Source organism: Neofelis nebulosa, chromosome 9, assembly GCF_028018385.1.
Source record: "Neofelis nebulosa isolate mNeoNeb1 chromosome 9, mNeoNeb1.pri, whole genome shotgun sequence".
In the NCBI taxonomy this organism is placed as follows: domain Eukaryota; kingdom Metazoa; phylum Chordata; class Mammalia; order Carnivora; family Felidae; genus Neofelis; species Neofelis nebulosa.
In genome coordinates this window covers 114143748-114158973 of record NC_080790.1, presented here as the reverse complement: position 1 = coordinate 114158973, position 15226 = coordinate 114143748, and the positions used below count along the sequence as shown (strand labels likewise).

The window sequence follows — 15226 nt, the reverse complement described above, 5'->3', positions numbered from 1 at the left end:
GGAGGTGCACAGGGCGGAGGCGAGGGGGGTGCAGTTAGGCCTCACCGCGAGGATGTCCTGCTGCTGCAGCATCGCGCGCACGTTCAGGGCCGAGCTGTCCTCCATGTCCTGGATGGCCTTGACCAGCTCCCAGTTGAGCGTGGTGAGGAAGACCTCATGGCTGCACAGCTCCTGGAGTGAGTTTCGCTCGTTCCTGAGCAACGTCTGCGGGCGGAGGGCAGGGCAGCGATGGGAGGCGGGGCTGCGCGGGAAGGCTGGAGCCTCCCGGAGCCGAGGGACCGCTTCCCTCCCGCCGCACGCCCGCCCCCTTGTGGTCGCGACTGGTAAATGCGACCCCATTGTCTGAGGGTCAGAGCCGCGGAACTACTTCGTCCATCCTGAATCGCCCATTTTCCCCTAATTTTACACCTCAGAGGTGGGGGGGGGGGGGTGCCTCTTCCAACCGGCGGCATGCCACAATCTGACAAAATTCTGTTCGTGGGTAAATAAGATAAAGCTGCACCTTATGATCGCTGGCTTCTTTGAGTCAAGAAGATACAGTAATACCAATTGTCATAAAAATAAAAAACACCCCAGGTAGGTAAGAAGGTGGCAGAGGTGACGGGCCTTGTGTGGAGAAGCAGGGGAAGCAAGAAAAATCGCTGCCGTTTCTCTGCAGGCAGCTGAGCTGAATGAGTAGCGTCTCCTTTCATACATCGCTCCGCCGTGGAAACAATGAGGGTCTGAGAGGTTAAGGGACTTGCCTAAGGTTGCCACCAGCAGGTACACAGAATCTACAATAAGAACAGTAAGAATTGTTGGGGGCCTACTATGTGCCTCACTCCAAACATGGCACACGGTATCAGGTCATCCCCTATGTTGACTCTTATTTCATTTGTTTAAACACATGCTATTTTGTTAATGTTTATTTTTGAGAGAGAGAGAGAGAGAGAGAGAGAGAGAGAGAGAGAGAGAGAGAGCGCGCGCACACACACGCACACAAACGGGGGAGGGTGGGGGGGGGGGCGGGGACAGAGGATCCGAAGCCGGCCCTGTGCTGTCAGCTGCGAGCCCAGTCATGACCTGAGCCAAAGTCAGATGCTCAACCACTAAGCCCCCCCAGGCACCCCAACTAACTCTTATTTTATCGATAAACGGAGACTCAGCCAGGTTAAGGGACTTGCCTCAAGTCACGCAGCCAGAAGGTAATGGCACCGGCACTGGAAAGCCAGACTTGTGATTCCCGATGTCTGTCTTCTCACGACACCAAGACCAGGAAGTGAGTGGGCTTAAAGCTGTGAGATGTGGCCAAGCCCCACAGTGATTAAAAGCTGGATGTAAGGTCTAGACACACTTGGTTCAAATACCAAGTCGGCCACTTACGGCTGCAGGGAACCTGGCCAGAGGCGTTAGCCTCCGAGAGCCCTGCTAATATTTCTCAAGGTCAGGAAACATACTTGCTTCAGAGAGCTGCTGTAGAAAACACAGGCGGTAACGTTCACAATCGAGCCCCTTGGCGGCAGTGCCTGGCACCCAGTGTGACTCAGGAACAGGAGCTGAAACTATCGCCACGGGCTCTCACCCTCCACCTCTGCCATACCTACGTGCTCTCTTCCTCTGTTGTTCCTCGTTTCTCTGTCCTTTACTAGAAATCACCCTCTCCTGGCCCTCGGCTCCCATACTCCTCATAGAGTGAGTCACGGCGCAAACGTACAGAGTATTTATCACGTGCCCCAAACTGTGCTAAGCACTTCACATGCTCAATTTCACTTGGTACGACGATCAGCCTCGTCTCCCAGAAGCCCGCCGAGCCAACGTCGCCGGGGCTGGCCTCAGGAAGCTGTGCTCCCCGCACATACCCAACTCCCAGGGGATTCGAATCGACTGTAGAATTCATGACCTCTGCCCTAGAAATGGATCTTCCCTGGCCACCAGATCTAGTGCAGAACCCCTGCTTTGTTTCCTTCCTGATCCTCACCCCAACCTGTAATTATATCTTTTTCTTATTATTTTTCTTACTTCTTGCCTGCCTCCCCCACTAGAATGTCGCAGCCAGTTGGGCGGGGGCAGCCATGTGTCGTCACAGCTGTAGGGCACAGCACATAGGACAGTGCCTGGGGCTCCACAAGTATGGGTTGAATAAACTGAGGAGTAACTATTCTTTGGGGTTTTTTGATCCATTTATTACAGGTCCCCCCACACACACCACAGCGTCAGCTCCATAATAGAACAGGTTCTGAGTGCTGTGTTCACGGCTGTGTCCCCAACACCGGGGATGGCACCTGGCATATAGTTTTCCCTCTCTCAAATGTAGAGGCATATTGTCCTGAGACTGAGGGGCAGAGTCAGGATCCTCTTCTGTCTCCGAGAGCAAATCGACTGGGTAGTTTCCGCTCCCTTCCTGTCCCCCCCCTTGTCTCCATGTCCATTCTCCACACAGCAGCAGCAGCCCAAGGACTCCTGTGAAAACGTAGGTCAGATCATCTCCTGGTTCTACTCAGAACCCTCCAGGGTCTTCCTGTCTCACTCAGCATAGAAACACAAAGCCCAGGGGTGCCTGGGTGGCTCAGTCAGCCTTCAGTTCAGGTCATGATCTCACGGTTTGCGGGTTCGAGCCCCACGTCGGGCTCGGTGCTGACAGCTAGGAGCCGGGAGCCTGCTTCAGATTCTGTGTCTCCCTCTCTCTCTCTGCCCCTGCCCCACTCATGCACGCACTCTCTCTCTCTCTCAAAAATAAAATAAAAACATTAAAAGGAAAAAAAAAAAAAAGCCAGAGCAGGGAAAACAGAGCTGCAAACAAATCACCACCCATACCCCTACTCCCACTATCTTTCCTCATCTCCAGCTATACCAACCTCAGGACCTTTGCACTTGCAGTTCATCTATCTAGAACATTTCTCCCTCAGATATCACTTTAGCAGCCTTCTCTGACTACCCTGTCTGAAACAGTCACAGCCACTCTTCCTCTGTGCCTCTCTAGCCCCTAACCTTATCTTTACACTTCTTCATTACTCTTATCATCACGGCACACATTATATATTTATCTGTCTTGTTTGTTGTCTGTCTCCCAAAGTAGAATGTAATCTCCCTAAGGTCAGAGGCCAGCCACATGACTGGTAAATCCTTAGAACAGAGCCTGGCACATAGGAGGCATTCAGTAAATATTTATTGACTAAATGAATGAATGGTTACAAGAGACAACACTAGGAACTGTTTAGGAGCCCAGGTTTCAGAGCCAAATTGTCCAAGTTCTAAAGTCAGGATAAAAATAACACTAGAGGGGCGCCTGGATGGTTCAGTAGGTTAACCATTGGACTCCCGCTCAGGTCATGATCTCATGGTTCATGAGGTTGAGCCCCAAATTGGGCTCTCTGCAGCACAGATCTGGCTTCAGATCTTCTGTCCCCCTCTCTCTCAGCCCCTCCCCCTCTCAGAAATAAATAAAAACAGGGTGCCTGGGTGGCTCAGTCAGTTAAGCAGAGAGAGACAGAGCATGAACAGGGGAGGGTCAGAGAGACAGAGGGAGACACAGAATCTGAAACAGGCTCCAGGCTCTGAGGTGTCAGCACAGAGCCCGATGCGGGGCTCGAACCCACGAACCGTGAGATCATGACCTGAGCCAAAGTCGGACGCTTAACCGACTGAGCCACCCAGGCGCCCCAAGCATTGGGTTTTTTATTTCACTCAGGTAATGATCTCACAGTTGGTGGGTTCGAGCCCCACATTGGGCTCCGCACTGACAGCGTGGAGCCTGCTTGGGATTCTCTCTCTCCCTCTCTCTCTCTCTCCCTCTCTCGCTCTCTCTCTCTCTCTCCTTGCCCCTTCCCCAAGCACACGCTTTCCCTCTCTCTCTCTAAATAAATAAACTTAAAAAATAAATAAATAAAAACATTTTAAAAAAATTTTTAAGAAAGAAAATAATAAAACAATAACAATAAACACCAGAAATATGAGTTCCTCCTTTAAGAACACTGGGCCACCTCTGAACCTTTTTGCAAAATTGAAGGTTAAAGGGAAGAAAAGGTTTCATAGCATTCTTCCCTATTTCTTTATTTAGTAATTGTTCACTGAGCTCTTAACAACTTTCTCGAAACAAACAGGGTTGATGGGGGGTGGGAGGGCGGGGAGGGTGGGTGATGGGTAGTGAGGAGGGCACCTTTTGGGATGAGCACTGGGTGTTGTATGGAAACCAATTTGACAATAAATTTCATATATTGAAAAAAAATAAAAAATAAAATAAAATAAAAAAATAAAGCAGAAGATGAACAAACATCTGAAATGTATTACCAGACATTTATTGATGGCCAAATCCATGAAATTTCATGGGGAAAAAAAAAAAAAACTTTTGGGAAAAAAAAAAACTTTCTCGAAGAAGTTAATCATTCTTCTACGGTATTTTGTAGTATTTATAGTATTCAGTATTCTACTTTCTTCTATGGACACAAAGACTCTTCTTTTCGTCATTTCAAATACTTTGAAACGTTGTTCTGAAGCCATAGAAAACAATGGACGGTGAGAAAATTACTTATCTAAAATTGTATCAGAGGTGTGAAAAATGTACTAGTAAGCGTCTAAGCTCTGCTTCAAGGTGCATCATATTCCACGAAAGGTTCATTTACTAGAAATGTCTTAATGGACAAGCCACCAGATTGTGTTCCTAATGCAGTGAAATAAAAAGTGATTCTGATCATTTTCCTAGTTTTGTTTTTTTTTTTAATTTTTTTTTTTAACGTTTTATTTATTTTTGAGACAGGGAGAGACAGAGCATGAACAGGGGAGGGGCAGAGAGAGGGAGACACAGAATCTGAAACAGGCTCCAGGCTCTGAGCTGTCAGCACAGAGCCCGACGTGGGGCTCGAACTCACGAACTGCGAGATCATGACCTGAGCCGAAGTCGGCCGCTTAACCCACTGAGCCATCCAGGCGCCCCTCCTAGTCTTAAACACAAAGGCAAACACTTTGCTTAAGTGGCTCTGGTACTACCATTTTCTGGCTATGTGACCTGGTACAAGTCCTTCATCGCCTTGCACCTCAGTTTCCCCATCTGTAAAATGGGGGTGACGATAAGCATGCCCATGGCATTGCTAACAAGGAAATGAGCCCAGCATCCACCAAATGTTCAGTGCGTGTTTGCTATCGCTGTCCCCCCCCCCCCCCCGCCCCCATCCTGGGCCCTGGTGCCTGTGGGAGGATGCTCCTACCTTCATTAGCCGGATTTTGGCCTGTGCCTTCCCAGAGTCCAGCTTCTCTCTGTGCATTTCTTGTGGCTGCCTCAGCTGGCTTGTCATCGACGTGGCGGACTTGGAATGCAACGCTAGGGCATGGGAAAAGGCAGAGAGGGAGTAAGGATATAGGCAGGCCTAGGATCGGGTCCCAGTACCATCCATTGAGGTGGCCCAGGCCCCAGCCCCACCCACTCTCGACTTTATAAGATGTGACAGTGAGGCAGAGCATGAAACTCACATCTATCAGTAAGCTCCCAGGCCTCACTTTGGGCCTTGATATAAGGGACAGAGAAGTGCAGGAGGCTTCCCCGTGACCCTGGGCATGGACAGAGGGGAGGAGCGAGAAGAGTAGCACAGGAGACGGCCAGGTGCCCGCAATCTCTCCCACCAACCTGGCCGGTAGCAGAGTCAGACAGGGCGGGGGTTAAGGGCAGGAACTAATCAGCCAGAGAGCCTGGGTTCGAATCCAGACACTGCTTTCCACTAGCCCATGAATTTGGGCGGGTCACATGACCTCTCTGTCCCTCAGTTTTCCCACCTATAAGATAGGAGTGATCATCACGCCTACTTCATCGGGTTGTCGTGAAGATTTAATGTTATTCTGCTTTAAAGTGTGTCGAGAAGTGCCTGATCCATACTCAGTGCTGAATATGCATTTCTCGTTGTCACTGCTGTTACTGATGACCTGAGGATTGGCATCAGAACCACAGCACCATACGAAGGCACAGGAGCTGTGCAAAACTCCCGACTGGCTGTCCGAAACACCTCTAAAAGCTGTGGCCCTGCCAGATAAGGAGTATACAAAAATAGCCCCAATCTGGGGCGCCTGGGTGGCTCGGTCCGTTAAGCGTCCGACTTCGGCTCAGGTCATGATCTCACGGTCCATGAGTTCGAGCCCCGCGTCGGGCTCTGTGCTGACAGCTCGGAGCCTGGAGCCTGTTTCGGATTCCGTGTCTCCCTCTCTCTCTGCCCCTCCCCTGTTCATGCTCTGCCTCCCTCTGTCTCAAAAATAAATAAACGTTAAAAAAAAATAAAAAAATATAAAAAAGAAAGAAAATAGTTCCAATCAGAATAAGGCATTTGGAGGACGTGTTCTCAGAACCCCTGCTTCCTCACAGCGTGTCATGTGCCAGCCCGGGACAAATCACCCACATCAAGGCACCTGGGTGGCTCAGCCAGTTGAGGGACTGACTTCGGCTCAGGTCACGATCTCATGGTTCATGGGTTCGAGCCCTGCATCGGACTCTCTACAGTCAGCACAGAGCCTGCTTTAGATCCTCTGTCCCCCACTCTCTCTGCCCCTCCCCTGCTTGTGCGCTCTCTCTCTCTCTCTCTCTCTCTCTAAAATAAATTAAAAAAAAAAATCACCCAAATCATCATGAATGCTGTGGCCACATTCTCGTCCCCGCCCCCCCCCCCAAATCCCTACTCCAGGTGCAACCCAGTACAATTCAGAAAAATATTATTTCTTCAAAGCATCGACACAGCTAACCCTGGAAGATGTTAGTAATAACTGCTGAAGTGATGAAGTAAACTACAATAATGTTGTGTTAAAGTTATGAGTTATCTGTATACGCCGGGTATTTAATTGTAGTGTTTAAAAGATGGAATGATTAATAGATTAATATTGTGGTTCTAATTTAAAATGTGTAAATGAGATTTTGATTTAGATTTGTTTCAAATTAAAAGTTTAAGACGTTCTTATTAAATGTGTATAAATTACCGAAACATGAGAGGACATAAGATTACCCATATCTCGAAGTTTATTTATTAGATGTACAAGCATTATTTAAATGCTCAATGGTCTTTGTGAATCAGACAAGCGAACTCTTTGAAAATGAAAATTCAATGTATGAAATTTTAAGATGTGGCTTAAAAGAATTAGGGGAAATTAATTAACCAACTTCCAAAATCCCCCTTTGTAGTGTTTGTAAAAATTATAAGATTAGCAAGTTGAACTCAAATAGTTAGGGAGATTTGTAGCTTTAATAATGACAATTTATTTTCATTAATGGTAGTAGCCCTGATATATCTTTTTTATTTTTAATTAAATTTATTACTGGGGCATCTGGGTGGCTCAGTCAGTTAAGCATCTGACTTCGGCTCAGGTCACGATCCCAAGGTTCATGAGTTTGAGCCCCATATCGGACTTGCTGCTGTCCGTACTGAGCCCACTTTGGATCCCCCGTTCCCCTCTCTCTCTGCCCCTCCCCTGCTCACACTCTCTTGCTCTCAAAAATAAAATAAAAAACATTAAAAAAAAAAAACACACAGAGAGAGATCTTCTGTATCCTTAACCCAGTCTCTCCCAATGGTAGCATTTTGCAAAATTACCTACAATATCAGAACCATGAAATTGATGTTAAGACAGGCAAGATATAGAACATTTCCATCACCGCAAGCATAGTTCATGTTGCCTTTTTTAAATGTTTTTTTTTTTAACGTTTTATTTATTTTTGAGACAGGGAGAGACAGAGCATGAACTGGGGAGGGTCAGAGAGAGGGAGACACAGAATCTGAAACAGGTTCCAGGCTCTGAGCTGTCAGCACAGAGCCCGACGCAGGGCTCGAACTCACGGACCGCGAGATCATGACCTGAGCCAAAGTCGGCCGCTTAACCGACTGAGCCACCCAGGCGCCCCTCATGTTGCCTTTTATAGCCATACCCTCTTCCCCTCCCCTTACCACCCTCCCCCAGCCTGTGTCCCTAACCCCTGGTGATCACTCATCCGTTCTCCATTTCTACAATTTTGTCATTCCCAGAATACTACATAAATGGAATCACAGAATATATAACTTCTGGAATTGGCTTTTTTTCACTCAGCAAAATTCTGTGGATTCATCCAAGTTATTGACTGTATCAACAATCCTTTCCTTTTATTTTTGCGAGAGAGAGACAGAGCACGAGCAGAGGAAGGGCAGAGAGAGGGAGGGAGACACAGAATCTGAACAATCCTTTCCTTTTTATCAATGGATAGTATTCCGTGGTATGGATGTACCATAGCTTATTTAACCATTAACCATTAAAGGACATCTGGATTGCTTCCAGTTTGAGAGTATTATGAATAAGGCTGCTATGGAACATTCATGCACTGGTTTTTGTGTGACCCTAAGTTGTCACGTCACGGGAATAAATGCCCAAGAGTGCAATTGTTGAACCGTGATGAGAACTGCATGTTGGTTTCATTAGAAACTGCCGAAGTCTCTTCCAGAGCGGATGTAGCATTTTACATGCCCACCAGCAACACATGCATCGTCCAGCTTCTCCTCTTTGCCGGCATTCGGTGTTATCACTATTTTTCATTTTAGCCATTCTGATAGGCGTGTGGTGACAAGTCACTGTGGTGTAACTTGCACGGCCCTAATGGATAATGATGTCAAACATCTTTTCATGTGATTATTTACCATCTGGATATCCTCATCAGTGAAATGTCTCTTCATGTCTTTTGCCCATTTTCTAACTGCATTGTTCTTCTGTTGAGAGTTCTCAATATATTCTACGCAGCAGTCCTTTGTCAGATGCAGTTTGCAAATATTTTCTCCAAGTCTGTAGCTCGTCTTTTCATCCCCTTAACAGAGTCTTTCACAGAACAAGTTTTTACTTTTGATGATATCGAACTTCCCCATTTATTTCATTTTTCTTTTATGGATCAAGCTGTTGGTATAAAGTCTGAGAGCTTTTCACGGGGCCATGGGTCCCAAAGATTTTTCTCTCCTGTATTTTCTTTCCTAAAAGGTGTACGCGTTTACATGAACACATTTAATTTTTACTTCATTTTACAATTAATTTGGAGTTAAGTTTTGTCTAACTTCTGAAACTCAAGTCAAGGTTCTTTTTGTTGTTCTTTCTCTCTCTCTCTTTTTTTGTTTTTTTTTGTTTTTGTTTGTTTGTTTTTTCTTTTTGCCTATGGATGTCCACTTGCCCCAGCACTATTTGTGGAAAAGGCTTCCTTTTCCTCCACTGAGCTGTTTGTGCACCCCTGTCAAAAATCAGCCAGGCGGGGCGCCTGGGTGGCGCCGTCGGTTAAGCGGCCGACTTCAGCTCAGGTCACGATCTCGCGGTCCGTGAGTTCGAGCCCCGCGTCGGGCTCTGGGCCGACGGCTCGGAGCCTGGAGCCCGTTTCCGATTCTGTGTCTCCCTCTCTCTCTGCCCCTCCCCCGTTCATGCTCTGTCTCTCTCTGTCCCAAAAATAAATAAATTAAAAAAAAAACGTTGGGAAAAAAAAAAAAAAATCAGCCAGGCATATTTATGTGGCTCTATTTCTCTGTCCTGTTCCACTGGTGTAGGTGTTTATCTCTGCCCATTCTATGCTGTCTTGATTACTGTAGCTGCATAGTATGCCTTAGTATCAGGTAAAGTGATTCTTCCCACATTATCCTCCTTTCTCAAAATAGTTTATCCTAGGGCCTTGCTTTCCAATATAAATTTGAGATTAAACCTATGTCTATAAAACACCTTCCTGGGATTTTGCTAGGAATTACATTATACATAGAAACCGAATCGGGAGGGGCGCCTGGGTGGCGCAGTCGGTTAAGCGTCCGACTTCAGCCAGGTCACGATCTCACGGTCTGTGAGTTCGAGCCCCGCGTCAGGCTCTGGGCTGATGGCTCGGAGCCTGGAGCCTGTTTCCGATTCTGTGTCTCCCTCTCTCTCTGCCCCTCCCCCGTTCATGCTCTGTCTCTCTCTGTCCCAAAAATAAATAAAAAATGTTGAGGGGCGCCTGGGTGGCGCAGTCGGTTAAGCGTCCGACTTCAGCCAGGTCACGATCTCGCGGTCTGTGAGTTCGAGCCCCGCGTCAGGCTCTGGGCTGATGGCTCGGAGCCTGGAGCCTGTTTCCGATTCTGTGTCTCCCTCTCTCTCTGCCCCTCCCCCGTTCATGCTCAGTCTCTCTCTGTCCCAAAAATAAATAAAAAACGTTGAATAAAAATTTAAAAAAAAAAAAAAAAAAATGTTGAAAAAAAATTAAAAAAAAAAAAAAAAAAAAAAAAAAGAAACCGAATCGGGGAGAATTGGCATCTTTACTATGCTGAGTGTTCTTTTTTTTTTTTTTTTTTAATGTTTTCATTTATTTTTAAGAGAGAGAGGGAGAGAGAATCTTTTTTTTTAATTTTATTAAATTTTTTTTAATGTTTCTCTATTTTTGAGATACAGAGCGTGAGCGGGGGAGGAGGAGAGAGAGAGGGAGACACAGAATCTGAAGCAGGCTCCAGGCTCCGAGCTGTCAGCACAGAGCCCGACGTGGGGCTCGAACCCACAAACTGGGAGATCATGACCCGAGCTGAAGTCAGACGCTCAACCGACTGAACCACCCAGGGGCCCCCACTATGCTGAGTATTCTAATTGTGAACATAGTATGTCTCTCCATTTATCTAGGTCTTCTTTGATCTCTTTCATTAGCATTATGTAATTTTCAGCATACAAGTCCTATACATTCTTTGTTAAGTTTATGCCTAAATATTTCAATTTCTTTGGATTATAAATGTATTTTTAATTTTGGTTTCCCCATACTCATTGTAAGAACATAGAAATGTGATTGATTTTTTTGTGTACTTGTACTCTGCAACCTTGACAAACTTATTAATTCTAGTTTCTTTGAGATTTAGTAGATTCCTTAAGATTCTCTACATAGACAGGCATGCCATCTGTAAATAAAAACAGTCAAATCATTCTATCCGACTCATCTTGGTGTTGATGTCTGTCTTTTCTCCTTCATGTTGTGATTTTCCTTATTCTTGGTATGACAAGTGCTTTTGTCGTATCCTTGATGTTTATTTTTAATGCTTATTTACTTATTTTTGAGAGAGAGAGATAGAGAGTGAGCAGGGAAGGAGCACAGAGAGAGGGAGACAGAAAATCCCAAACAGGCTCTGCTCTGTCAGCATAGAGCCCGACATGGGGCTCGAACTCACGAACCGTGAGATCATGACTTGAGCTGAAATTAAGAGCCTGATGTTTGAGGTGCCTGGGTGGCTCAGGTGGTTGAGCGTCTGACTTCGGCTCAGGTCATGATATTGCGGTTCACAAGTTTGAGCCCTGGGTCAGGCTCTGTGCTGACAGCTCAGAGCCTGGAGCCTACTTCAGATTCTGTGTCTCCCTCTGGTCTCTCTGCCCCTTCCCCACTCATGCTCTCTCTCTCTCTCTCTCAAAAATAAATAAGCATTAAAAATTAAAAAATAAATAAATAAAATAAAAACATTTTAAAAAAAGAGTCCAATACTCAACCAACTGAGCCACCCAAGCACCCCCAAGTTTTAAATAATACTCTGGATCCTACTTAATCTTCATTTTAGCAGACAGTCCGTCCCCTGTTGAGACGTAGCATACAGGCCAGATGACTGCTCACCCCTTTAGCAACCAACCCACGTTATTCTTTCCAGTTTTCAAAGTCTTCTTACATTTGTTGTGTTACATCTAGGGCTTTTTTAGTTGCAAAAGGGAGGAACAAGAAGGAATAGGGTCATCCCGTCTTGGGGGAATCAGCTGATGCATCTTGTTGAAGACACAAAAGCTGCCCTCAAGGACATGACTTTGCTTAAGACATTTCACCAACCGAAGCCTCAGTTCCTTCATCTGTAAAATAGTGATTTTATCTCCCAGGTCGGAAGGAACGAATGAAGTGGTGACTTCCTTGCACCCGTCTATCTCAAGTGTATTGAAAGTTTTGCATAAAAAACATTTTTTCATAAAAAAAATTAAAAAAGGGGCTCCTGGGGGGGCTCAGTCGGTACACCTTCTGACTCGTGACTTCGGCTCAGGTCATGATCTCACGGTTTGGGAGTTCGAGCCCCATATCGGGCTCTGTGCTGCCAGCGCAGAGCCTGCTTGGGATTCTGTCTCCCTCTCTGTCCCTCCCCTGCTTTCTCTCTATCTCTCTCAAAATAAATAAAAATAAGTGTAAAAAAAAAAAATTTTTTTTTTTTTAAGTTTTGTGTAGTTACATGTTTGAGGTTGGGACTGTGAACTCTATGCAGCTGGAAACCCAATCTGTCTCCGTCACCATAAGTCAACAACACTCAGCCCAATTTGGGGCATGTGGGTACTCAGCAAATGGATGCTGCTGAATGAATGCATGAATGAATGAATGAATGAATGAAGCCTCTGCAACAGAGCCTAACATAAGATAAGTCCTCAGCAAGTGGTAACTATTTTCATCATTGTAATTTACACAGAGGATTTCACCCGGCGTAAGGCAGGAATCTCTGTAGCGGGGGCTGCGAGAGATAACCTAGATGGAATTGCAGGAAGGGAGACAGGAACACCAACTCGGGTCCATGTTTCTCCGGTGCCCACAGACTCTCCATCGACCTGTGGTTAAGACTGTCCACCCTGGAGACAAACTGCCGACTGTCACAGCCTGGCCCTGCCCCCTCCTACCTGTGTGACCTTGGAAGTTACACCTGTCCATGCCTTATCTAGAAGAAGAGGTGATCGTCACAGCACCCACCTCACGGGGTTGTTGAGAAGACTAAATGAAGTGATGTGGGCAAAGTGCTGAGAACAGTATCTGGCACATAGTAAGTGCTTGGCCTGTGTTAATTACTCTGGTTCTTACTGTGGTTGTATGTTACACATCTCACTGTCTCCCCAGTGACAGAAGGAAAGGAGTTTCCCTGTGGATGCTGTATGAATAGATCTAAAGGCAAAGACACAAATTCTGTCACTACCACCAGGCCTTGTGCTCAGCACTCAACATCCAAATCTCTTGACAGGGGCGTTTTAGATACATTGGAAAGGAGGATTTGTGGTTCTCACAAATACTGGGGGTCCTGATGGGCATCAGTGGGTGGGGGCCAGGGATGCTCGATAGATAGCCCCAGAATAGGACAGCCCCACAGAACACAGAATTCTCCTACTTCCTGCATGACTTTCCAAAGCCCTATCAGACACTGATGTAGGTAAAAACCATATTTATAATGATCTGATCCCAGAACCTGACTCTCTTTCACATATAAACACAAAGAGGGGGCACCTGGGTGGCTCAGTCGGTCGAGCGTCCGACTTCAGCTCAGGTTATGATCTCGCGGGTCATGAGTTCCTGCCCCGCGTCGGGCTCTGTGCTGATGGCTCAGAGCCGGGAGCCTGCTTCGGATTCTGTGGCTCCCTCTCTCTCTGCTCCTCCCCCCGCTCATGCTCTGCCTCTCTCTCTCCTTCAAAAATAAATAAAAAACATTTTTTAAAAAATGAGAAAACTAAAGCTCAGAGAGATGAATGGCTTTTCCAAGATGGTAAAGGGCAGAGCCAAGAAGTGAACCCAGGTCTGCCTGAGCCAAGGGCCTGAGAACTCCCACAGAAGGCATAACAACAATGTGGTGGAGATTATCCTGAGTTGACCAAACCCTGTTTTCTTGGCCTCCTGGACACACAGCAGGACATTTCTCCTCTTGTGGTTATGGGTAGTCATACGACTGAGCTACAGCCACTGGAACATGAGTGGGAATGATATGTATCACTTCAAGTCTAAAAAAAAAAAAAATGTCCACAAAATTACCCGTATCCTTGCTCGCTCTCTCTCTCTCTCTCTCTCTCTTCTGAGTGCAGAAGTATCTAGCAGAAGACTCCAAGGCCTCACAACCTGTCAGAGCCACAAGGCTGAAGAAGCCTGGATCGCTGAATGACCATGTGGACAAGATTACCTCCTCCCCTGCAGATCCACAATTGTTCTTTGACGGAAATGAGAAATAGGCTTGAATATTAACCCTTGAAACTTGGGGATTGTTTGTTACCGCAATTAGCCTACTCTAATACAGTTGATGTCACCAAAGGCCGAGGGCATACACGCTGTCCCATCTCCCATCCACATACCAGCCCTCAAGGGTTTCTGCCCACCTGGCGGGACACTAGTCAAAGCCTTCACTCTGCTCTTCTTGTGGCCTCTGGATTGTAGGACTGGAGGCAGAGTAGATGGCTTGGTTTTCTGCTTGGACCGCTGCCATGGAACATAATCCTACCAGATACAACACAATCAGTCACACAGCCTGATGGGTTCAAATCCCAGCTTCACCCCTTACAGATATCTGTGACCCTGAGCAAGTGACTTTACTCCTCTGAGCCTCAATTTTTCTCATCTGTAAACTAGGTCTAATTATAAAACCCACCTCCGCAGGTTGATGCGAGCAGTCCAAGGGATATTTGTGAAGCATGTGGTAAGAGCTTCAGAAATGCTAGCTATCACTTTTTTATCAGCCAGCCAGAATTTACTAAGCACATCCAGGCTGTGAGGTGCTAAGAACTGTGAGAAACAGAAGGCATGGAAAAGACCCAATAGAAAACCATAGTAGCGATCAGAGATAAATAAGAGAGCAGTATAAAATACCCTCACGTTCCGATAAGGTGATGAGAAAAAAACAGGCTCCGAGAATTGCCCCCGGATCCTACAGCGACTGTGTGACACAGGCAGGCCTGGAATTCAGGTCTCCAGACTCTATCACCCGGGACAGTCACAGCCTGGGGGTTCAGGGCAGGAGGACTGCAGGCCCAGGGTCAGCAAGCCCCCATCTGCTCCTTAGCGCTCCCGGACTCACCAGAATCTGGAAGTTGTGGACTGTGGAGCGAATCCCAGAGCGGTTGGGTCTGGAAAGAGTTGGGGCGGGAAAGAACGTCCATCACTCCCAACCCATGGACCGTAACAGCAAACGCGAACAGGGTCTCCCAGTTAACTACCACTGGAACGCGCGGGAGCTGGGAGAGCCCGAGGGAGAGGCGGGGCTAGGGAGATAAGGGCGGGGGAGGGGGCGGGGTCAAAAGACAACCAGGCCCAGACCAAAAGAGGCCGGGGGGGGGGGGGGGGGGGGGACGCATGCGCACTTCACCACCCATCGGTGTTCATTTTACTTACTTTGGAAAGACATGGGCCATTGGGGAAAATGGAAGAAGAGTCGTGAGTCCGCGGGGCTCCGATCTCTTGCGATGCCTATTTATTCGGCTTCTGCAACTCTTTTGTCTGAGCGTGGACCACGTGGTAACCTAGGCAGCTCAAACTTCCAGCGAGACCGGGCTGTCCGTCTCCAAGGAAACGGACGCG

The 15226-nt window shown here is 46.9% G+C and overlaps 1 protein-coding gene across 4 annotated transcripts in view; it reads right to left on the bottom strand.

Annotated features, from left to right (window-relative positions):
* C9H20orf96 (chromosome 9 C20orf96 homolog) overlaps positions 1–15226 on the bottom strand; it is a 23119-nt gene extending 7893 nt beyond the window's left edge. For 2 of the 4 annotated variants that reach the window (XR_009248918.1, XM_058685194.1), the window contains exons 1-5: positions 15041–15226; positions 14727–14775; positions 14032–14149; positions 5181–5293; positions 46–204 (exon numbers count right to left, since the gene is read on the bottom strand). Coding sequence is in view for 3 of the 4 variants with exons in the window: in XM_058685194.1 (XP_058541177.1) it covers positions 46–204; positions 5181–5293; positions 14032–14149; positions 14727–14775; positions 15041–15060 (459 nt within the window). In the remaining variant the exon portion in view is untranslated. Of the gene's footprint in view, positions 1–45; positions 205–5180; positions 5294–5772; positions 5798–14031; positions 14150–14726; positions 14924–15040 lie in introns of those variants that run through there. The other 2 variants (XM_058685195.1, XM_058685197.1) reach the window with 2 other exon arrangements.